Source organism: Clinocottus analis, unplaced genomic scaffold (assembly GCF_023055335.1).
Source record: "Clinocottus analis isolate CAN_PGR_092001 unplaced genomic scaffold, fCliAna1.0.p SCAF_5, whole genome shotgun sequence".
NCBI lineage: Eukaryota > Metazoa > Chordata > Actinopteri > Perciformes > Cottidae > Clinocottus > Clinocottus analis.
The window spans coordinates 3,395,569-3,419,531 of NW_027176207.1; the positions used below are offsets into that span (position 1 = coordinate 3,395,569).

The following is a 23,963-nucleotide window of genomic DNA, read 5'->3' on the forward strand; positions in this document are numbered from 1 at the left end:
CGCTTTATGGTCTATTTAACTACTAAATGAACATCATGCTGTATTGAAGAAGACTTGAAACTAGAGATTGAGACCATCAACTCATGTTTAAGTCATTTTTTCACAGACTTCTACACAATCAGGCTTCTTTTTGCAACCGGGCGAGTCGACTCCTGCCGTTCAGCCGTAGTAAAATGCCAGCTTTAGACACTTCCGCATGGGCTTCACTCGGCAGTACTTGTTCGCACACTGTTCATTCACATCATAACAATGCAGTGGTACGTGTCCGTGACCCTCTCCGTGTGAGCACATTCTCAGTGCGCTGTGTATGTGTTCACGGCCGTGTTTTTTTTTAACTGCACTCTTTTCATTTTGGAGGACCCGAGACAGACGTTCATGCCAGACCTGAACAGGCCCACCCAAACAGCGGTGAAGCTATTTGTATCCAGAGAACGCATTTCCAGGAGTGTTTGTGTTGTGAAAGTGTGCCGGGAAAGTGGATGGAGCAGGTTAGCAAGGAGAAGCACTGTGAGTGTTTGTGTGTGTGTGTGTTTGTGTGTGTCTGGGAGCGCAGGAGGTGAGGCCAAGTGCAGCAACAGTGACTGCTCCCCTCTTGGCTACATCAGCGTGTAGATTTAACAGCCCAGCCGAGGGTTGAGTCCTTTCCAGCTCTAATGGAGGCCAGTAAATCAGGCTGGCGTCAGGCTGCAGGTATAATATAGTGAACCTGCGGCCTGTGGCTGAGGTCTCCGGGTCAGAGGCAGCACGGCGGACGGGTGTCTGACTCCGGCGTCGCTCCTCAGGGCTCCGCCCACAATCGCTTGCAGACGACGCCCCTTCCCTCCAGTGAAAAGGAAAGATTTTCCAGTAAAGTACAAGTCCTTACTCGAGTATCAAAAGTAATATATATCTATATATACGTGTACAAGTATATGCAATTTATTTTTTATGTTTTAGTGCTAAGTTTTTGAAGGAAAAAAACATTTGTCAATGAACGACTCACCCTGTGTTACGTGGACATCTTGAAGAGATGCCTCCATCTTGAATGGAGAATAAAGAAAATAGTCTAAGTCTTATTCATCCAGTCGTGTGCTTGTACTTCCCGAACACATGCATCTCCTCTCAAACCTTACCGCTCAACACACTCACACGGACGAGCAGCGCGCCCGAGCGAGCGTGACTGTTTACGCAAATGTGTTTTAAATTGCACGGTTTTTGGCGGCGCTGCGCACACGAGTGGAGAAATGAGACTCGGGTTGGACGGCACAAGTTGTGTAGGAGTTTGTAAACGCATGACTTCTCTCTGTTCAAGATCTCAAGGCAACACCGGGCGAGGAGCTGATACACAAGTGGTCGTTTTGGGGGTGAAGTGTTGTATTTCTAGTTGATCGCATCTTGAGCCTCAGTTTCAAAATGTTCTGTTGGTTGTGATGACAAAGAAGTCGACCAGTCGACGACCTCTTTGATCGTCCTTCCTTGTGGTTTAGTTTTTTTCCTTGTTGGACGAAGATCTCCACAGCACAAGATTATCATAAGAGATGCAGTTTTAAAAAAAATGCCATTTCTATATCTTGTAACAGATTAATTTGTAACAAAATTAAGTAAATGTGCACGCATTTTAAGTAAAGTTAAGGGTCTCTTAAAAGCAAAAGTAGATATAAAGTAAGCACATGTAACTGTGGGTTTTATGTTTTCTTTAATTTCCCCAGATGTTCTAAAGTAAGACTTTTATTGTGATAACTAAAATAGGAATATATAATATTGTAAACATTTTACAATAAAAACTAACCACAAAAGTTGTCCTAAACTAAAATTATCATAATATGTTAATACAGCAAGCTTTTCTTTTCTTTCTTTAATTTTTAAGCATAAAATTTAAGCATTTAAATAGAACATCCCTTTCTTCTATTTTAAAAGAATAACATTCTCGGGTCGGAAATGACAAAAATATCAGCCGAGATGCTGACCTGGCCTTAAATATTTCAGCACCTGTTTCAGCTTCAGTAGCAGGTTATTGATGATTGATGGTGGCGTGTAATTTCCAGTTGGGTATCCTTAAAAAAAAAAAAAGAAAGGGCAAAATAAAAAAACCTCTTTTCCCACAGGCCTTGTCACCAATCACACAATTCACAAATCAAATCAGTGCTACAAGTAGTGCTAATCACACATAATGGCTTCGCTGGCCGCCCTTCCAACCCACTCTTTTGCCAAATAAATGGTATTACCTCATTCAAGCTAAGAGATGTGGGAGCAATTAAGGATAGGAGGGGGGAGGGGCGGGGGAAGGGGATCTGGCAACCGTTCAACTTCACCCTCATGTTGCATATGGAGGGGAGATCGAAACAAACACGCGTGTGTATGAAGTCCATTCTCTCCCTCGCATCCCTCGCCCTTTCCTCCAATAAAAAAAAAAATCTCATTTTAAACCCGAGCTCAGGTTGAAAGATTAGCGAGGGCAAAGGATTGATTCACTGCGACGCGCTTGAGCTGCTGCCATGGAAGAGATGTCTGAATGTTGTGCGCCCCCGGCCATTCATTTGGCCAGCTTCGGGGGTGGAGGGCGGGCCGGTCCATCTGCCTCGCGGCGAGGAGCAGTGTGTGCGTTTCAGCTCCTCAACAACTGGGACTGTCGAAGGAAACAGAGGAGCACTTTTAGCGCAAAGGCCTGAACTGGTCCGGGTTAACAAAATGCTGCCGATCAGCGATCAGCAGCCCCACGGAGTTAACGGACGCGTTGTGAAAACCCTCAAAAGAAGAATTATTCCCGCATATGTGACCTTTAATCCGTCACGACGAGAGCGGGCTATTTATTAGAAATAAACAGGGCCAACATCTGTTCTCCATCGATCAATCTATGTGACAAACAAAGCCCAACAATATCCACTTGAGCTTTCATTTTCCAGAGCCGGACAATGAAAGAAAATGATGAAGCGGGACACTTGGTTTATTCCAAAGGTTTCTACGTTTAACAATGAACTGAAATATTCAAACTAGAATAAATGATTTGACAATAAACATCTGCCACTCGTGAAAAAGTTCTTGTAAATCCGGCGGACACTCGCCGCTTCCTCTGCATCGACAGATGGAGAAGACGGAGTATCATAATAATAACTGCGTGAAATCTCTGATTTTATATCTGCCATTACGGGGCTTCCTTTGATGTGTTGGGTCAACGTGGCTTGGCGTGACATCTGACTGCTACATGAGCTTATTAGCACGCTTCACGCAGGGTGATGAAAAGCAAAGCCGATTGGCCGATTGGCGCGGGACGCCGGCACCACCGCGTTCACCGGATCTGACCTCAACGCTGCCGAAGGGTTTTTTTTTCCATCACTCGGGCCTTGAACGGTGTCAGAAAGTGTCTCCACTGGTGGAAAAGCCTCCGACACCGTGACTGTGAAGTCGTCTTCACGCGTGCGGCCTTCAGTTCCCAGTTTACGTGGCGTAAGTCCGCCAGACAACTGGGTCGACACGCCGGCGTTTCACTGATCTTCGCGTGAATGAAGCTGCGCCGCTCCCCTCTTCAACCCCTCTCAGTAATGGTGGTCAGCTCGCAGTTTTTTCTTCTTCTTCTCTCTGCTGCGGGTTTGTTGACTCCTCGACTGAGGGCGCAGCCGGCTCCCTCGCCCCCCACCCGGCGAGATTTACTGAGATTACGCAGGCCGGTGTTTACTTTTCCCAGCGTGCTTAGCCCGCCGCTTCCTTTATTCATATTAATTCAGTCCTGCTCTTTCTCTCCGCGGCTCCATTCATCTGTCCGGTCCCTTCATAGCTTTTGCCGAGAGTCCGCCATCCAGACACGCACTTTATTGACTGCGTGTTGAGATTAAAGAAGCATACGTTCATCTGTTGCAGCGGTTTAAAAGTCAAGTTTAGTCTGAAGACGAAGATTTTAGTATTTAACCCAAACAATGCAGAAACAATTATGTCTTTAAGCTCATATAACTTCAAGTGCTTTTGCTTTTATGGATGTTAAAAAACAAGTTCCTTTGATTTAGTTTCAGACTGTTTTCTACAGAAAGAATACGAGAGAGATGTTGAACTAGATATGTAAATTGGAGGAATTATCACGGATTATTCTGGCTTCGCTGTTGGAGTTCACCTTCAGACGCTCAGCGTGCACACGGCCAAGATGTTCAGCTGTTCGCCACGCCGACCGAGTCACACACATCTTGATTTGTGCGCTGTATTAAATTTTAGGCTTATTGAGATTAACTTGAGAGACTCACTGTGACGCATAACAAAAAACAGAAAGTCAGCGCCGGAGCTCCCGTTTGAGTTAGAGAGCACAGCGCTCGTAAACACAACAGTGATTTTATTTTAAGGAGAAGAACGACAGTTTACTGAATTAAATCTTGTCCAAACGTTAATATATCAATCACACGTTGGCACAGGTTTCCTGTTTGTTATACTTTTTGTTTTATCTTTCCTTTTTCGCAATATATTCAAGATAGATGACATATTTTTTTGCCATAAATACTGCGTCCTTTCCAGGATTATGTTTCAGCGTTGTAATCTAAAAGAGTAATAAAATGAAGGCGAAGCTTGGTTTACTCATAACTCATGCGTCCACGTCTTCATAAACAACAACAGAAAGAAGAAACAAAGGTCACAGTGGTCCGGACAGATAAATAACTAATGGAAGATAACTATAAATAACGTGAAACGCAAACAAGATGTTGTGCATAAAACTGAAGGATGACATAGAAAGTCAATAAATGATTTCCACAGTGAAAGCTCAAATCTTTATTTGTATTCACTTTGTCCAAATTAGTTTCCAACTAAACCCCCGCTGGTGTCGCTGTCTGCTCCTCAGCCATGCGCTTGTCTTTATCTGGAAAAAAAGGTGCATGCTTTGCATGATCTGCTATCTCCCAGCAACATGCCCGAGGACCCACACACACACACACACACACACACACACACACACACACTCGCCAAAACAAAAAAAATGGCCTTTAACAGCACATACTGCTGGGTATCCAGAGGGTGGGGGTGGGGGCGAGGCAGGAGGCGGGGCCACAAAAGTCAATTTACAGTACGGGTCAGTTCATCTGAAAGCCTTTACCACTTCAGCCAAATTCTTTGTCTCCCTCTTTCACAGCGAGTTATCCGGCCCGCGGGCTCCACAAAGGCAATTGGCATTATATTGTCGGGGCTGACACTAACCCCTGATATTTTCACTGCTCTCCATTAAAGTCCTCTTTTCCTTCTCAATTACCAGGCCATTCCCACAGAGCGAGCGGGGGTCACTCCAACCGCGGGGAGAGAGACGTCCATACTTTCTGACAAAGACAGACAGAAAGAAAAGAAACGTAAACTGCGGCGGCGATTAGTTCCGGTTTTTTTTTCTTTCTCTTGTCGCTTCAGACACAAAGGCCCTTAACAGCCCAGATGAGGGCCGCGCTGAAGCTGTTTTTTAACACCTCAGCCTCGCCAAAACGGCCATTCATGACCCGTTTTCTCCTCGGCTACTCTACTACCGGCCCGCTTTGTGTCGGCAGAAATGCGTAAGAATGTGGACCGAATCGCTGTTTACAGCACAGTTGGTTTTGTTGGCACACGCAGACATCACCTGACGTGTTTTATAAGCGCAGACTTCATCCCCGTGAGGGATTTCAGAAGGGTTAGGCCGAGGTCGGCTGAAAAATAGTCGCACGGCCGAATGCTAGTGATGGTTGCTCAGAGGGTCAGTCGGCTTTTCCAGGTCAGATTATTTAATCTTAAACTGCTCGAATGTCCCGTTTAGTTCACGTCCGTGAAAACTCACATGGTATTGTTGTGCGACAAAGAATTTCAGCATTTACGTGAGCACAATGTTGTTATTTAGCACATTTCTACACCTGACTGGAGTGGACAAGATACAAAAAAACTTAATTTTGTGAGACGGTTCAAGTCAAGGTCAAGAGGTCAGCTGATTGTCTCATGGTCAGCACTTATTCAAATGGGCTTTAGACAGTGCGGAGAGTATTTGACATGCTTAACTTGACGCCGCTAGTCCTGCGTTTCTGGCTGAGCCACCTGTATCTGAGGGCAGCGTGCAGGTCCTCAAAAAGCTGATGAGGCGTCACATTTCTGCAGCAGTGAACCCAGTGACAGACTCCCTCACACACACACACACACACACACACACACACACACACACACACACACCCCTATGCTCTCCAACTGCCAGGCTAAAGGAATGCCGGTGACTGAGGAGTCCTTGAGGCTGTAGATGGACGGACCCCCCGCTCGCCTGCACGCAGCAGACCCTCCCTGCTACACAACAACAACCTCTGATCAAATCTTTGTCAGATTCCTTCAGAGTTCATGGTTCAATTCCTCCCGTCAGCCGAACCGCTACCAAGCATCGTCATGCATGACCTCAAATAGACGTTCAAAAAAATGTTAAGTCCAGCCACTAAAATCTAAATTGACTGGTGACAGTAGTCCCCTCAGCGTTGTTGATCCAGATCACGCAGGCTTGTGTTGGCGGTTTCCTGTGCGTGTCCACAGGCTAGCTCGGGGTAGGCCGGCGCTGCGATGCGTCATGTGACCTCACGGCATGAGGCCCGCCGTCCTCCACACGGCTATTTCTGTCAGTGTAGAATCATGAGAACCACTTTAACCAACACACGGCCGGCCACGGGGTAATATCACGGCTGTACGCAGCGCCAAGTCTGCTCCCGTCCGACAGCACGACGGTCTGGCTGCGTGCTCCAAATAAATGAGATTTCTGCCTTTTTGTTTTTTATTTGTTTTCTATCTGATGTTTGTTCTTTGGAGGCCTGGCGCCAGACAGATGGGTGTTTGAGTGTGATAGGAGTGACAAAAAAAAATCCCTTTGCAATGGCCTTTGTGAGGAGGTTGAATGTCCAAACAAACACTTTCCCAGGCTTTGGGTGGTTCAGAGAGTGATTCCCAACAGGCTGTCAGGTTGAACCCTGCAGCTCATTACTGCCTGTGCTGAGCTGAGTTACAACCACGGTGTGCTATAAGTTGTGGCAAACTCCTATTTCATAACACTTGGGTTCGCAGTGAATTACAGTAAATGTTGCTCAGCTTAGGAAATGATTGGTCTTGGAGGTTATGGATTTGTCTTTGGCAATATTCTGTGAGATGAGAAACACGGCACATCCTTAAAGTCGCGGTAAAAGAGAAAAAAACGTGCAAGTTCCATGTCATTTAATTATTTTATAAATACTTCTTTCTTTATTTCAGTATACAAAATAACAGTATGTACACCCACACGGCAGTGGTTTACAAAAATCCATGAGTTCAGCTCATACGCTCTGAAAAATAGAATATATTTTGAACTGCATGTCAGACATGAAGGAGATAATGCACCATTTCACAAAGTCCTTAAGAGGTCGTCTCTCGGTCCACAGGGATGCAGGCGCGTCCAGATCCACACGGGACACATGGCGAGAGTCCAAACCGTCAACCACGAAAATGCTCCATGATTGAAAAGTACTTTGAGGTTCCCTTTTGTGTTCCTTTTTCCCCCCCTATTGTCCATTGCTGCAGAGGAAAAAAAAAGTTTGGATAGTACCTTTCTAAAAAAAGTACCACGCGGATCCATCAGTATCCTTCGATTTCTGTGGAATGAAGCCAAACACAAGTCTCTATCTGTGTGGCGGGGAAAGACACACATCTCTCCCCTCCAGCATAAAATCCTATATTATTTCTTTTTATTTGAGATATAATAAAATAGACTTTCGACATCCCTGTTTAGGGGGCTTTATAATCATTAACAAGAAAAAGGAAATACCCAGGAGGACGGCGGTCTTCACGTAAACTGGCCCGGTCGCCACGCTCTCCACGTCCAGCTTTCGTGAAGCGGAGAAAAAAAAAAAAAAAAAGCCCATTCGGCCGTTTTTGGAGATTCAATACAAAAAAAAAAAGATACTGACCCGAGAATAGACCAGGTCTCGTTGAGATAAAACATGCTAAAAGCTTAAGACAAAAGTAAGCCTTCTCCGTATTGTATTGTAGTGCTTTGGTTAATCTGTAGCCTCGGGGGGCCGCCGGGTACAAGTAGACGGCCGCCTGGTGGGCGCCGGGTCGGCGGCACGCACTCATTTGCAGACGTATCGCTCCACGATCCGCTCGCACTTCTTGCAGGTGACGTAGCAGCACCAGTGGTACTTGCAGTGGCAGCGCTCCACCAGCTTCTCCGTGTACGGGTTGTAGCCACGGCCGCAGCACATCAGGTCGCAGCTGTCGCTGCCGAGGGAGGTTTTGTTGCACTGCCTGAAATTAGACCCCCCCCCCAAAAAAGGGGAAAACGTTCAATGAGACATTTTATTTTGCTTCCACAACTCTAAATTGTGGCTTCAACAAGATGAAGAAAAGGGAGGAACGTCTGCGACTGAACAACCAGCGAAGATATTCAGTGTGGTTTCCTGCCTAAAACAATTAACATTTACAGCTTCATTCAAAATATATTTTATACGAAGCACACAATAGTCCTTTTAAAAGCGCTTGACCGGCCTGTGTGCCTCAACCTTTTGAGCGTTTCAGAAGCCCAAAGCGTCCTGAATGAGCAGAGAATAGCCCCGCCGTAAATCACACTGAATACACAGGGCTGCCCTCCCTTTCTTTAGCTTGTCTTCTCCACATAATTGCATTGTTTTATGATGGCAGGGTGTTAATGACCAGCGCGTTGAGGGACACACTGAGGCGGCTGCTGGAGCCAAAGAGGAACAGGAAGACAGGTTTATTACATCGATGGGATCCTGCAAGTATGCAGAAGGAGCGAGATTATTTTGTTACATCACTGGTGTGCTGTAAGTACAGAAAGAGGACAGCGCTGTGCATTGTGCAGTTCACATCTGCTGAGGCACGGTAATGTAATTTAAGACTAAAGCACAGGCTTCAATAGCGCGTCTCTTCCCGATGCCGTGACACTTTTTCCGTATCAGTGATTACATTTTATCCATCAGGAACTTCAGCTTAAATTAACTTTGGCTGTCCTAGATTCTCTCCTTCTATCCACAGCTGTCAGGTCTTGTGAACGGGTCAGAGCTAACAATGTAGAGCGGAGCAGGGTCAACTCGAGTGTCAATAACGATGAAAAAAACCTCCCCTCAAGTGTCCGCCAGTGAGCGAGAAGTAAGCAGTGAGATGATTTGTGAGCGTGCGAGTGATTGTTAGGAGGCGGGGAGGTTTGAGAAACCCCAGCCCGTCGGGATGACGTGACAATTTGGAATTTTCTTTTTAATCGGTGTTCCTTACCAACATTAAGATTCATATTCACTTTGGTTATGACACCGCATCGACGGTTACATTTCCAATGGAGCTGTCATTTCAATCCATCCACAAAGGCAACATGCGTCGCAAAAAATGTTCTCCCATTATCAGGACATTGTCATTATTTATGAGAGTAATATACAAAAAAGGTTGCCGTCCTCCTGCACATTTGAGTTGACGTCTTTAACTTACGAACCGTCCACAAATCTGGTTCATCGGCAGCAAACTTCCACAAAAAAAAGCACTAACTCTTACTAGTGTGCCGTCGATTCAGCCGCAGCTTGCCAATGGTGGCACGTATATCTACCGTCCAGACATATGGGAACAATCGATTCCCTCACACTCACTGGAACACAAACATTAGCGTCTCGTGGCAGCAAAGCGGGCGCCTCGTGATTTGGCAACAGCAGCGATGTTGCAGACCGCTGCGTTATCAAGCTGCAGGCTGGGTAGGGTGGGGGGGGGGGGCATCGGGAGCAGCGAGTGTCCTTGACATAACGCACGTCGTCTGGTTATCTGAGCGGCCCCCGATGGCTGAGAGACACACGATATGACAGTCATACGATGGATGACATTTAAAACATACAACAACGTCACGTGCCAATTGGCAGAGCTTTCCGTACTCAACTAGCCGTTGACTGATGAAGTCTGGTTCAACAGATGATCAGTGGGGTGATCGGGAAATGCAATGAGAAAAAGCCAAAGAAACAAGCTGTCGTTTTTCTGTCACTGAAGTCATGGAAGATTGAGAAATGCAACAAGCTTGCGAGATAGCGCTGCATATTTGTGCTCTCGTTCTCTGATACCGTTTACACCGATCTCCGCCTGCTGAGCGCTCGGACGAATGGGCTCCTCGCCGCCCGCCGACTTCTCACGGAGCACAAAGCAGCAGGACGTCGCACCGCCCCGACTAAAACACCGGAGCCCAGGGGCGCAAATAAGCCGTTATCTTTGCCGGACTGTTTCCCCCATTCGCGTGGCCCTCTCCAGCCGATATCAGCTCGGTGTCCACTCAGTCCTAAGAATAACGGCCTTAGTCATGAGATAGCGAGATGATGACCCCAGTCGCACTGGGCTTTTCAGCGACACATGCTCGGACACGCCACAGACGGATCCCTCTCACGGGGCCGCCGGCTGTTATCAGCCGGCCTGCAAATGAAACCGGGCCACCAGGCTGGACGGCGCTTCGCTAGACTCCTGGACGAGCGGGGGACGCTCATTTTCCTCTTTGTCAGCCGAGTGAGTTGCGCTAACGAATCCACCGCCACGCAACGTCCGCATTGCCGAATATTCCCCTCTTCCTCGTGCTCACGCTCCCAGTCAAACACGAGGTCTCACCTGTCCTGGGTGCCGATGGAGCCCAGCTTGTCGTCCTTGCCACAGAAGTCTGGGGAGCTCTGCAGGTAGACCAGCTCGTTGTCCCTCACCGGCCGGATGTCGATGTCTTTGGGCACCAGATGCTTGCGCGTCCCCGTGGGCCTGGGAACCACTTTGGTGGCCGACAGGTACTTGGTCTTCAGGTCCATGGCGACCTCCCGCAGGTCCTGCAGGCCTCTCCAGCAGGTCCTTATGGAGCAGGAGCCGGACACACCATGACATTTACACTTCATCACCAGCGCCTCTCTCAATGCCTGGACACGACGACACGTGAGATAGAGCACATGTCAGGAAAATGAAATGACAGATGTTTCGGTAGCATTTTTTTTTCTTCTCTGATTTCGATTTCTAAACTTGCGTATCGAGCGATACCAGTGTGTTAATGTAGAGAGAGCATGAAAACACACAATTCATATGATGGCTGTATATTATTTACACATTCATTTGTATTAATACAAGTCTCTCGCCAGAAAATACATTTTAAAAGGTTACATTTGAACACATGATAACGTTGAAATGTATCTTTAACCAACACTAATTTTTACTGACTAGAACTTACACAAGAATGTAAGTTAATGCAACGTCCGTGTGTTAGATGTTAGCTCCGGCATTTAGCCAAGCCGCACTCTGCTGCCCACCGGCTGCTAACAGCTAACGCTAACTAGCTCTCCTCCTTCACAATGTAACATTATTATGGAAAGTGTTTAACCACTGGCGTGTAGTACTAGTTTGCACATGTGCAGTAGCCAATGGAACAACTATGTATAATAATATACGAATACATGCACAATTTAAAAAACATTCCAAACTTATTGAGAAACGTCTTTGAGTTTCTGCACTTTTTTTTTTAAGGCGGGCAAAAGTCGCAGTAGGAGTACGGCCACGATCCTCACCTGTCTTCCGACTTCACTGTTGTGTAGGTGCATCAGTTTGTTGGCGTGGGAGCCCGGGCGCTTCATCTTCATGGGCGCGTCGGAGAACTTGGAGCCCATGATCAGACCGTAGTGCAGGTTGTCCGCGCAGCCGCCCCAGCGGTAGCCCGGCTCCGGGATCTGCGCAGGAATCGGGCCGCACGAGCACACCCGCAGATCTCCGGAGGTGCACGCCCGCGCTATGGTGTGGCTGATGGTCGCTGCGGACAGGGCGTACACGAACGCAGACTCTCTGGTTCCTGTCGACAGAAGAAGAAACACAAATTATGGTTAAAAAAAAAAGACTGGGAGACCTGCAACCTGACATCAGAGCCATTCAAATATACATTTCTCTCAACTTCAATGCTAACTTTAAGGCCAAAATCACCCTGAGCAGCTAGTAGCTGTTAGTAGGGCTGCAACTAATGTTTTTGTCTGCTGAATATTATAATATAGTGAAGTTTCCTGTCACAATGTCCCACAGCCCTCAGTGCCATCATCTTTTTTTTGTCCAATAAATGATCCAAAACTCAAGTTTGCTATCACACAAGAAAAATAAAAGCAGCAAATCCTCACATTTTAGAAGATGTTCGGGCATTTTTTCTTGAAAAAATACTTAAAGAATGAATCATTATGACAATACTTGCATATTATTTTCTTCCTTGATTGATTATTTAAATAACAAGCTCTTATTAGTAGCATTAAAAGATCCAGAAATGTAACACATAAAATAATATGTATGCAATATAAGGGAGCAACCGGTATATTCAGCCTCAATTTGTTGTGACGAAACCAAAGCGAGCGCACAAAATGAAACGATCAAACGTCGTCCATCACCGCTCCGGCGGTAACGCAGACTGAGCGCTCATGTCAGCGGGGGTGATGTGTGCGCACAGGAAAGCTCACATGTTAAAGGCCGGGGAGCAATTTCAACGTATGGGAAGAAATCACGTATGACCGTGAGCTGCTCAGATCAAAACCACCCGGGGACAGAGATGAGCCGTTTCCTGTTCGGTGCAGACTGTTCATTTGGCAAATGGCAACCACGTCCCACACACACACACACACACACACACACACACACACACACACACACACACACACACACACACACACACACACACACACACACAACACAGCTGCCTCTGGCTGGCTCAAGGTCCTTTTGGGCATTAGACAGAGCTAAGACTGCAAAGCAAACAGATAATGTGGATTTCTTTTTCTTCCTTCATATCCTAAATGAACACATGTTGTCTGTGGTGGTCTTCTTTTCTGGGGAAGGCTCCTCGGGTATAAATTACGGAATAATTTGGCCGGCAGCAAAAGTGGAAAGATGAGGCAATCATTTTTGAAAAGGACATTGTTCTTTAGAAGACAATCCACACGGATATTAAAAGTCTGATCATTTCACCAGCCACTGAACGGCAGTGAACGCAGCACACGGACACAACGTGGATCGTCTCTTTGCGAGCCCAAAACATCGGCGGCGTCGTTCCAAGCGGGCCGTACCTCGGTCCAGATCCGGCCGATACTTCTGCGCGTCGGCGGCAATGTCGATGGAGGAGCAGTTCCAGCGCATGTCAGCGAAGGTCTTCTGACAGGTTTTCTTGACCTCGCGGGCGGCCGTGATGATGGTCTGCATGAGCTCCAGGTTGCTGCGGCACAGCTGAGCCTGGGAGGACACCAGGCCGGGCAGCAGCTTACAGTGATGGGTCTGGTTGATGTGTAAGGACGCAGGGGCGTGTGATATCGACCTGCAGGGGAAGGGATGACCACAAGGAAGGGTATGCGTTTTACAATACTTCTCGTAGCATATAGCAGTACGCGAGAAGAACTCCAAATCAGGAAGAGTTGGCGTTCTTCTCGCGTACGCGGTTCAAGCCTCTGAGACGCATCAGGAACAAACAATTGAACAATTTTGAACGGATAACGCTCCAGAGGGGGGTGGAACTATTTTGGAACGCGTTTGCGGCGAAGAAGCGTCTTATCGCAGTGAAAATCCCGACGGCAAGTCGAGCCGAGGATTCATAAAAATTTAAGTGACACGTTCTTGGCACGGCGCTCGTCTTTTGTTGAAGCGCAGAAGAGGCCTTCCAGATATTCTCAGGAATATAACTACAAAAAAAAAACTCCGACCCGCAGTCGGATGAGACGCTACATAGATCTGTCGCATTCGCCGACACACAGAAAGCGCCGTCCCCCATGGCCCCGGTTTGTCATAAATCATCCGTTTACGGACTATTAGAGGGGGCACTTTTTTTTGTGATTCAAGCGCTGTGAAGTTATTGAGTATTAACTTAATGGAGAAACCGCAGAGCGGAGCAGGTTAAGCTCTGATCTCTGCTCCCCGTGTCTGCAGAGAGCTCGTGAGAACCAGGCGGCGCCGCCTGCACCTCGGCCTGTTTCGCATTAGGAGGGAGGCCGAGGGGGCCGAGGGGGCCGAGGGGGCCGCTCGGTGCCCGATGATAAGCTGCGACTTCGCTTGGGCCGGTTTGGCGGTAACCCGGCACTCGCAGGTGTTTACAGCCGCATCTGTTTTGCGTTGCGCCGCCGCCGCCGCCGCCGCCGCCGTGCATTATCAGGACCGTAAGAGAGGCTCAAGATTTAGCACATGCCTCCTCCTCCCCCCCACACCCTCGGCTCCCACGGGCACATGTGCTTCGGTCTTCCCCGCTGTGAGACTCACAAGCGCTCCCCTCTGATAAGAGGCCTCGGTCGCCCACGCAGAGAGTCCTGCTCTTTAGCGCTCCGGCGGATGAAAAAAGAAAAGAAAAGCAAAAGGCGTTTCCGAGAAGAACCGACCCCGAAAAACCAACGCGAAACACTCGATCGGAACGCTGAGCAAATTCGGGAACTTTTACGGACTTTCCAAAAATTATTGCGAAAATTGTTGTTTACTTCGACTTTGCCATAAAAACAGTGCGGTGCTCGGTGCAGGCAATCAACATTTGAGTCAACATTTACAGCATCCCTCTGCGGCCAGCACTATTTTTACTCCGATTGAGGCCTAACTAGACTACACACACTGTCTGTCTGGGACGCCCCGTCACCTCCAGCTTACTCTTTATTCTTATCTTCTTGTTATTATACAGCTGGAGGGGGGGGGGGCACATATGATCTGAGATCTCGGAGCTCCTTTCACTGAAGGGTTTTCCCTTCATGACTGAAGGAAACCTCTCGCTAATCTACTGTCCCCTTCATCAGATACACATGTACAGAACGCAATCGCCTCTCCCTTGATCAGGAGCAACTCCAGGAATGCTGGGGCCCGTTTCGGAGCTGCCACTGAGGGGGGGGGGGGCATAAACCAAGGGAAGCGCACGCACGATATCTTCCTATCTTCATGACGTCGCCTGTTTGGACGCCGTTTTGAATCCCCCCCCCCCCCCCCCCTCCCCCGTCTCCCGTCCGGAGAATACTTACAGCCATTTGATGCCGGAGCAGACCTGGGACAGCAGCAGGGCCGCGAGCACACCAAGAGGCAGGAGCCGAGAGCTGCTGCTGCTCCTCATGGTGGGACGGTGGCTCCGGTTCACACACAGGACACGAACACAAAGGGGGGGCCGGTCGGGCTTCTCGGCTCAGACTGGAAAGTCAGCTCTCATGGCACGGCCTCCTCTTCCAAACCCCTGCAATTAATAACATAAATAACGTGAATGACTCGGCGATGCAGATTCTTTTTGAGAGCGTTTTCCTGAGCTGGATGCGCCTTTTAGAAACTGATCCGATCTGACTGCAGGAAGTCGGAGATGGTGCATAGTTATTTTTGTTTCACGTTAACAATCTGCTACGTTTGAGAAAATACAAGCTAAAAAAGGTAAATTGGTAAACGTGTTACTACTTTTCAGGTCACGAACACTATTGTAAAAAGTACAGATGACGAGAAAACTCCTTCAACGTTCGACACAAACACAAATACACAAAAGGAACAAGGAGTTGCAATGAACCCTCAAAGACATTACAAAGCGTTATGGGAGCGCAGCTGGAGGCCCGTTGAGCACGTTGTGTGTCAGAATCACAATCAGCTTTAATGGCCGAGTACATTTTCACATGCATGGAATTTAACGTCAGTTGCCCTTTGCGTTTTGTACTTATATCAATAAATATAAAAAAAGACCCCAAAAAATACTTTAAAGAACCAAAAAACAGTAAACTGGTCCAGATGGTGCAGGTGGAGGTGTCTGATTAACGGTTTAACAATTGTAGGCACAACTCTGACTTCAAATGTCTTCATGAGACTTTCTGTTGTTGTTTATTGTGTTAACTCAGTCTTTCAGGTAAACGTGTTGCATCCCTGTGTGTTGCTGTGTTGTCGTCCATCCCGTTGCTCCCTCTCCCCCCGGGCTCCTCTCTGGAGGCGACCAGGAGAATGATCGACGCTGTAATCTTCAGCAGCTTTATCTTTATCTTTATCTGATAGCTGCGAGCTGTCGATAAGCGACCACGCTGCTGATAATGGGCCCGTTCTCTCTCTTTCTCTCTCTCTAAAGCGCCAGTTCCGCTGAAACTGCGCGATATTAATGTTGTAAATGCTCCGAGGTGGAACCCGCCTCAGGCCCCTGACCTGCGGGGCTGCAGCGCTGCTCCCAGGAGCCCGCATGCCGCCGCATGCCGCCGCATGCCGCCGCGCGCAGCCCGCTGGCGGCTATAAATAAGATGCGCGCGGGGCAGGCAGCGTCTTTATTTGCCGCTCGGCGTCACGTCGGTTTGACTGTTTAAATTTACATTTGGCCAAAGTGGGCTGAATGGCAGCTCCTGTTTCCCCTTGAAAAGATAAAGGCTGATAGCCTTTCTCTCTCTCTCTCTCTCTCTCTCTCTCTCTCTCACACACACACACACACACACACACACACACACACACTCACACACACACACACACACACACACACACACCATCCGATGTGTGTCTCTCACCGAGCCAAGATAAGCCGGGCAGGCACCGGGCTCACCAAGTGGACTATTCATCATATTTCCCAAACGATTGAATTAGTGGGGATTAACTGACATAAGGTCAAACAAGGGTGTGTGTGTGTGTGTGTGTGTGTATATATATATCTATAGATCTATAACCATAATAATGTTGTTAGCCGAGATGTGAGAATGAGAGAAGCATGAGGAGAAAGTCGCTTAAAGACAAAAAGAAGCAGCTTGTATGGAACTTGTTCAAAGTCTGTGACATTATTGAATTAATCAATAAATAAAATACAAGGTGCATACTTGTAATATAAAAGCAGTTATTTATCCTAAAAAATAAAAGTTTTGTGAAGTTAATAACTTAGCAAAACTTTCCGCACTTTCTTCTTTTTTTTATCAGCAAATAAACTCCACGACAAAACAATATAAATATATATATATATATATATATATATATATATATATATATATATATATATATATATATATATATATATATATATATATATATATATATATATATAGTCGAACATAACTTTTCTGTCTCTCCTCACCTTTGCCGCGGCGCTCTGCTTTTCCACAAAAAAAAAGAGAAGAAGAATTAAAAAAAAAAGAAGTGAATATCCTGTCAGAGTGAGACGTCTGTCGTCAGCCAGACGACGCACGAGTAAAATCCAGCGCGTGGTGCAGGAGCTGCGGACAGGTCCGCATGGTGCGCGCAGAGTCGGTGCGGGAGTGCGAGCGGGACCGAGCGGGCTGCGGGACTGAGAGAGTGTGAGGGGAGGAGGGAGGGGGGACTCGAGCTGAAGTACGACCCACCGCCCTGCTTTCATCTCCTGTGTGATGTCACGCCCGCATTAGCATAAGAGCGCACGGGCCAGATCCTCACAGGAACACCGTTTTGGATTGATGCCTCGAGTTCAAACACGATGGACCTGAAGTATTCCCAGAAGGCAGAGGGAGCTCCACAGCGGCCTCGCGCTGAAGAGTCCCGACACTCAGCTTATTTTTAAGGCGTTTTAAAATCATATTTTTATAGCTGCTTTGGTATCATAAACCCATAAAACGCCATTACCGATTCTCCAAGCACACTTTGTTGTGACCTTATTATTGTGCTTAATAGTAGCCACTATTTTCATGAAACCATAAAACACTGCTGTCACGTTTTAGAATATATAAACTAATAAGTGTCTTTGGATTTAAGTGTTTTTTCGATCCCAAAAACATCTCAGTTCTGTATAGTTTTGCAATCGTATGTATCAGTTACACCTGTCTTTACACAATACACTGCTAAAATAATAATATAGATGAAGTCCAATATTAAGTTTAGCACCACAACAATTGTTATTATTATAAGAGAAGTGTTAAAAAAAAGGGCCACAATTCAAGTTTTACACTTTATTTTAGATTACATTTGTATGATTAAAAAAAGACAGACAGATATAATGTTGGTATATTAGAGGGCACAGTGACACTGTTTAAAAATAAAATCATAATTTAAATGACACAAGACATGGAGGGGAGTGTATCCGTTGATTTCAAACTTACAGCCATATGGGGGAAAGATATGAAACAATTGAATCATTTTATTACTGAAAATGTCCACGTCTGGTGTGTTTCATCCAGACCTCTGCAGGTCTGTGCTGTGACTGCTCTGCACTTTGTCTTCACACGAGACATTTCTAAAAGAGTAATGTCATACTCTCAGACACACCCTTTTATCTGCACTCAAATATTATATATTTCTTTCAGACACGGGGATAATTCCCCGTTTGAAATGTGAACGACGCTCTGACGTCGCAACACTCATTTCTCTTCATTCGTGTGTATTCCACATACTTTTTAAAAGGTACCGTAATGCATTGTGACATAATATTGCGCACACATGCGCTCGCTAATGCTATCCAACATGTGCTCTTTACATTCTTTCCAAAAGGAAAAAACCTTCTTAAAGTCACGTCGGGTTTTTCCCGCACCGGCTGATTTCCTTAAATATGAACCACACTGTAAGTGATATCCGCTGCAGAGCCAGCTGTGGGGGAGCAGCCGAGAGTCTGCTGCCCCTCCAGCGCGCAGACAGAGGCCAGATGAGCTGCCGTCCAGACCTTGACCTCTGCGGCTGCTGCCGCTAACGCGGCTAGCCCGTCGTGGGCCCATCGTGGGCCCTCTGCAGCCGCTCGGCCCCGGGGGGGAGAAGCAGCAGATCCGGTCATATTGTCATGCCGTCTCCAGAGCGAACACGTTCGCAGACCACAACGAGACCCCCGTCAACCCCCCTCCGGCCCCCTCTGGGGAACGCCTGGATCGTGTGTCGCAATCTGTTGGCCAAACAGCCTGCACTGCTACGCTTTACACCCGGTACGAGAGCCCCGTGTTTACTGCGGGGCTGTGAGTCAATGTGTTTTACATGGCAGTCAACTGTGAATGGGTACAGGTGTGCGTGTGTCTGTCTGTGTGTGTGTGTGTGTGTGTGTGTGTGTGTGTGTTGGAGCTTCCAGCAGGACCGGGCCCGTCCACCCCTTTTACACTCAGGCTCTCCATTCCTGAGCTAGGATCAACACGCAGCCCCTTGATCTTCACATCTCACCTTCCCAGCAACGCGGTGGGGGAGAACACCTTCTGAGGGAGACAGAGGGCAGGGGTGTGTGTGTGTGTGTGTGTGTGTGTGTGTGTGTGTGTGTGTGTGTGTGTGTAAGCGAGCCGCTGGAGTCCATGAAAATGAAATAATTCATGTCACATAACTGCAGAATCCGAGCAGCGTTTCGGATGCAGCCCGTCTCTACGGAGATAGAGTTACATTGTCCTTTTTAACTTTTACCATAATCTGCTTTTGACATGAGGGGGATCTCAAGAGGAAAACATACAATGTGCATGAAAAGTTATCCTATTATGTTTACAGTAGAAAAAAACATTTCCAACTTTCCAAACCGTTTTCTAGTCGTAGTTCTCGTACTTTCTTTTCTTTTTCCTCGACACAACATGGATTAAACTCCATGTGGTTGAAGTGGTGAGCCGGAGCTGGACCTTTATTTTCAAAAGGAGTTTCAAACAGTAAAAATAGATAAATCCCTTTTAAATTATGGGATATCCCAACCCCAGTGAAATATTTCAAGAACCCAAACTGTAAATGCACATCAATAAAAACGACACTTTATTCGTTCTTTAGTAAAACACTGAATGTGCAAAATTGGATATCACAATTCTCCTGTTGCGAAATCGTCACGGTTTCAATGTTTAGGAAAAAATATGTAGTCTGTTTTTTTGTTGCCGAAATGAAGAAAGGAGTTTGCCGAGCTCTGCATAACGTTCAGGAGGAATGAGCTCGGGCTCACTGCGGTGAGCCATTGTGCTCCGGCCAATATCACAAATCTGGAGGCTCTCAGGGTAAAAAGGTGGAAGAGGTTGATGGAGGTTGATGGGGGGACACATACTCAACTTTCCCCCAGGAGGATCAGAGCCTGGATGGGTGCAGAGTTACTAGTATGCCCATGGACAATCCTCCCTCGCTGCCATCGGGACACATTTAAACCCAAACTGTGCTCCAATGATTATTGCTAATATTCTCAAATAAAAATGTAGAATGTTTTAAATATATTTTCTTCGCTGCTCTAAATGTTTCACGATTCAAAAAAACCAAATGAAAGACAATGACGTCAATGTATGTTGTAAACTTTTAGTTTAGTTTTAGTGCCAAACCCCCATCGGAAAAAACAATCATCTTAAGCACACTGACATGTTTTTATTTTTAATTCTAGTCCCTTTTTATTTAATCAATTGTGGATCAAATGACCACAATGATAAACTAATAACGGTTTATTTTTGATGAGGTACGTTCCTTTCTGTCTGTTCCTGATTAGCGACTAAACCCATTTGAGCGTAGATACGTTTCTGATCAAAATCAAAGCCAGGAGTTTGATTAACGGCCTCAACGTAAATACAATGAAGCCGCAACTTAAAAGGGGATTTTTTCAAATGGAAACCATCGGTGAACCACGTCGAGGCCTCTTATCCCCGAGCGCACGGCGCAGGGCTCCGCTGCCAGCTGATTATTGACAAATAACAAGAACGTTATGGATTAACAACGGTACACCGAGCGGGTCCAATCAGACCCGCGGAGGGTCGGCGACGGCTTTTGGGATCGGGGCCACGCGAAAGGGCCAATCGGCCTCCAGCTGCGCCTCCCGTGGAAGCTCACGGTGAGGGATCGCCTCAGAAACAACAAGCCCACGTCCAATCTGCCCGACCGGACCCACATCTTTGGTACGCCATTTGTTAACAACCTCGGTCTTTATTGTGCTTTGAGGCCGAAAGCCCTTTCAAGTGACAGATGGGGGGCACCTTTGAACACGTCATGTGGTCCTGCGGGGAGCCTCGTGAAGCTCGGGAGTTCACCGGCACCGGACGATCGTTCCCGGGAAAAAGAAAGCCCAAAAGGGGGTTGCAACGGTGGCCTGCGTTGTGGGTGAAGCAGCCAAGAGAGGATTCCAGTAACACGACATCGCGGGGCATCGTAAATCATGAGCTCCTTCACTGCATGAGAACCGAACACGCTTTGAAGGGAAGATTCACCCTCGAATAGAGCGTTCATCACATTTGTTGACTCCAGTGATGAAGTCGTTTTAGAAGATCAAGACATTTGCTGATGATGTCATCGGGTGACGTTATTTGGATCCATTTCACTGACACAGAATCAGCGGATAGTCCTAAGTTATATTTGAATGTAAGGCAGCGCCGATAAGCCGATAATCCACTGAAATATCTCAGGGTGATTACATCACGTGAGTATCTCGTTTTATCATTTACTGTCTACGGAGCAGCTGCACCATTTGTCTCGTGACATCATCATTGTCTCTTTGCCGTTCATCTGGTCCAAGTCACCGTGAATTATGAAAACCTGAGCCATACGTCACGGCCAAACGAACACACGTGAAGTTTATTTCGGGGTGTACCCCCCCCCCACCCCCCCACACGTAAAGCGAGGCATCGCTTCCAGCGTCAAGTGCCGTCTGGCGCGGGTCCTCGACCAGGCCGCACGAAGCCACGTCGCTGCGTCTGAGGAGGTGTCGCTGGAGAGGAGCGCGAGGTGTCGAGGGCGGAGGCGTCGAGGTGGGGTGATAGCGTCAGCAGAGTCTGGAGGGCGCTCGCCGGTCTCGCACGTCCCGCACGGTGAACGGAAAGAAGAAGCGCGTCAGAGGAATCACGAGGACGGGCAGCCGCCCGCCCGCCCGCAGGCCTCCGACCAGAGCGATCCCTGCATCTGGTTCTCATGAATCCGGCCCTTTCAGATGGCGGTCGGCGGAGGCGTGAGAGCACCAGATCATCCCCATAAACGATCAAAGCGTACGTCTTTGAGGGTTGCGAAAGCGTTTGAAATTCCAAGCTGCAAGTTTCAGGCCCAAGTACATGCGAAGCTTCTGCCGAGCGCTCCAGCGAAAAAGCTTGTCAGCGATCAATTTAAATTGCATTTACTGCTTTGGTGATCGGATAATCCCCTCGTACACCTCGGTATCGGTTAAACACACTCGCCAAAGACAGCCCTTCACTTTTCACTTCCAGTTTAAAACCCTGTAGCTTTACCATGGCAAGTACAAATGATGTGTTCTTAAAGAGAACAATCAACAAGCTGACATCCGAATAATTCAAACCAAAAGTAGTGCTCGTAGTATAGCGAGGATCTGACTCCAGGCCTGCGCTGCCAATTTTTCCCTGAAAGGGAACCTTGAAATAAAATCCACTTAAGCCCTGTGTCTTCCCCTCCAGAGTGTAGTTAAATCCTGGCTGTGTATGGACATGATTACGGAGTGCCACGGGTCTTACATCAGTGCAGAACCTTGACTTCCAGCAGGAAACCTGGTGCACGGGTCAATTACAGCGATGCCTTGTTTTGCTTAAAGATGGCGGATGTGTTCTTCATGCCCAAACACACCGGCCGCACCTGAGGTCTGAAACCGTAGCAAAAGTCCACCTCGGCATCCGACGCGTAAATAAATACAAAAACGGAGCTGGGAGGAGGCCCCGCTCTCGGCGGATGGGGTTACGAGCCGAGGGCCCGCGCGCCGCACGCGGCCGCGGCCGCGAGGCCCCCCGAAGCCCAGCGGAGACAGATCCGTTGGCTCAGCAGCCGAGCGGGGGACACGGAGATGCTCCCTTTCACACTGAGCTGAGCACCGACAATCGGGGCTTTGTCAGGGAGGCATCTGCTGTTACAGCTCACAGGAAGAATACATGTTTCTTTCTTTCTTTCTTTCTGTTTTTTTCAGAGTGCACTCAGCGGGGTTATCGGCGTTAAAAGATAAGGCGGTTCACGTCAACAAACAGAGTGAATGTATATACGGACGGGAGTCTTTCTCCTCATGAAACCTGCAGAGAATTTCAGGGGGAAGGGGAGGGGATTGCATTTAGTCCTCTGGATCATGTCTAACTTGAATTTAAAGTGACTTGGATAAGCCCTGGGGTATTGTGTCAGTGTAGCCTCAGTCAGTTAATAAGTCCGGCTTCTAACCAGCTGTTCTAGTGAAGAGAATAAAGCTGAAAGCTATTGGAGCTATTTTTTCGTCAGCTTTAAAGTCAGTGTAACATTGCCGTTGGCCAATAGTTGTATAAAAAGAGAACGTATGGCTGAAAGCAAGCCGTACCGCGTGACATCCAACAGGACCGGGCCTTTCTAATCGTCGGTTCAGTCGCTTGTGTGTTATTGAAATTCCTCTCATGAAGGTTTATACACCTGCATTGGAATTCATAGCAAATAATTGACAAGAAAGCCCGACACTGTGTTCTGAAAATTACATATTAACAGAGCCACAATGGAGCCCCGGAGCCTCCATTTGCATTACTGCAAAAATACGAGTGGAGCCGGTCTCTCGCGCTGCAGAGGCCTCGCGCTTCATGAGGACAAAAGGGAATTGTAAAATAAATATTTACCAGGTATCTTGAGACAATGTGAGCGGTCGCATGACCTCAACAACCCTCTCTCCCTCTAAAGCCACATCCGTGTTGGTCAGTGAGAGAAACACGCAAGAGTTTTCGATTTAATATTTAATTTGTATCCCAGAGGGTGAACGGTGAATTTCCGGTCAGCAAATCATTAACACCGGCAGATTGTATTGACCACCAAGCTCATCACAGCAAATATCTCTTCAAACTAAATTCATACTGGTTGTTTTTTTGTAGTTGTGCTTTTTTTTGTTTACCAAAACAGTAATATTAAATCATAATACCTGCATGTGGACTTCCTTCAGCCCAGCTGGACCTCATTACCAGGACTCCCTGGCAGAAGAGATCTGGAATCTCAATGTGACCTCCTCGGATCAACTAAATAATAAAGTTACCGTCTAAAATCATTCCCACATGTATTATGATTAAACATGTACAAATTGCATTGAGTGATAAAACTGGGAGGTATATTCATGTTTTTAGAGCGATACTTCTGATCAAATTCCATCGTTTCCTCTTCGGGTTAGTTACAGGCTCACTGCGCCATCTTGTGGTGGCTTACAGACGCGTCACCACATTGAGGACATCCGTAAAAAGGAAAGAAACAGGAGGCAA

At 47.2% G+C, this 23,963-nt stretch overlaps 1 protein-coding gene across 4 annotated transcripts; it reads right to left on the minus strand.

Moving 5' to 3' along the window:
- Positions 1-7,218: 7,218 nt before the first annotated feature.
- On the minus strand, positions 7,219-17,130 carry wnt11 (wingless-type MMTV integration site family, member 11). Of its 4 annotated transcripts, XR_011079986.1 has the most exons (7): positions 16,970-17,130; positions 14,925-15,130; positions 13,011-13,255; positions 11,484-11,761; positions 10,552-10,844; positions 7,733-8,214; positions 7,219-7,559 (listed from the first exon to the last, which is right to left on the minus strand). XR_011079986.1 is itself a non-coding variant. In XM_068600591.1 (6 exons), the coding sequence occupies exons 2-6, from the start codon at positions 15,011-15,013 to the stop codon at positions 8,040-8,042; spliced, it is 1,080 nt and encodes a 359-aa protein (XP_068456692.1). In that variant the 5' UTR covers positions 15,014-15,130; positions 16,970-17,130; the 3' UTR covers positions 7,219-8,039. The 4 variants fall into 4 exon arrangements, 3 of the variants coding, with proteins under 3 accessions (XP_068456692.1, XP_068456693.1, XP_068456694.1); XM_068600591.1 differs by having other exon boundaries at positions 7,219-8,214; XM_068600592.1 differs by lacking the exon at positions 16,970-17,130 and having other exon boundaries at positions 7,219-8,214; positions 14,925-15,160.
- Between the last annotated feature and the right edge of the window lie 6,833 nt (positions 17,131-23,963).

Coding starts and splice junctions, on each gene's coding strand:
- wnt11 (XM_068600591.1), bottom strand. CDS start 15,013: ATGAGGAGCAGCAGCAGCTCTCGGCTCCTGCCTCTTGGTGTGCTCGCG. Junction 10,845..11,483: donor ACAGTGAAGTCGGAAGACAG/GTGAGGATCGTG, acceptor CGTCGTGTCCAG/GCATTGAGAGAGGCGCTGGT. Junction 8,215..10,551: donor TCCATCGGCACCCAGGACAG/GTGAGACCTCGT, acceptor GTCTAATTTCAG/GCAGTGCAACAAAACCTCCC.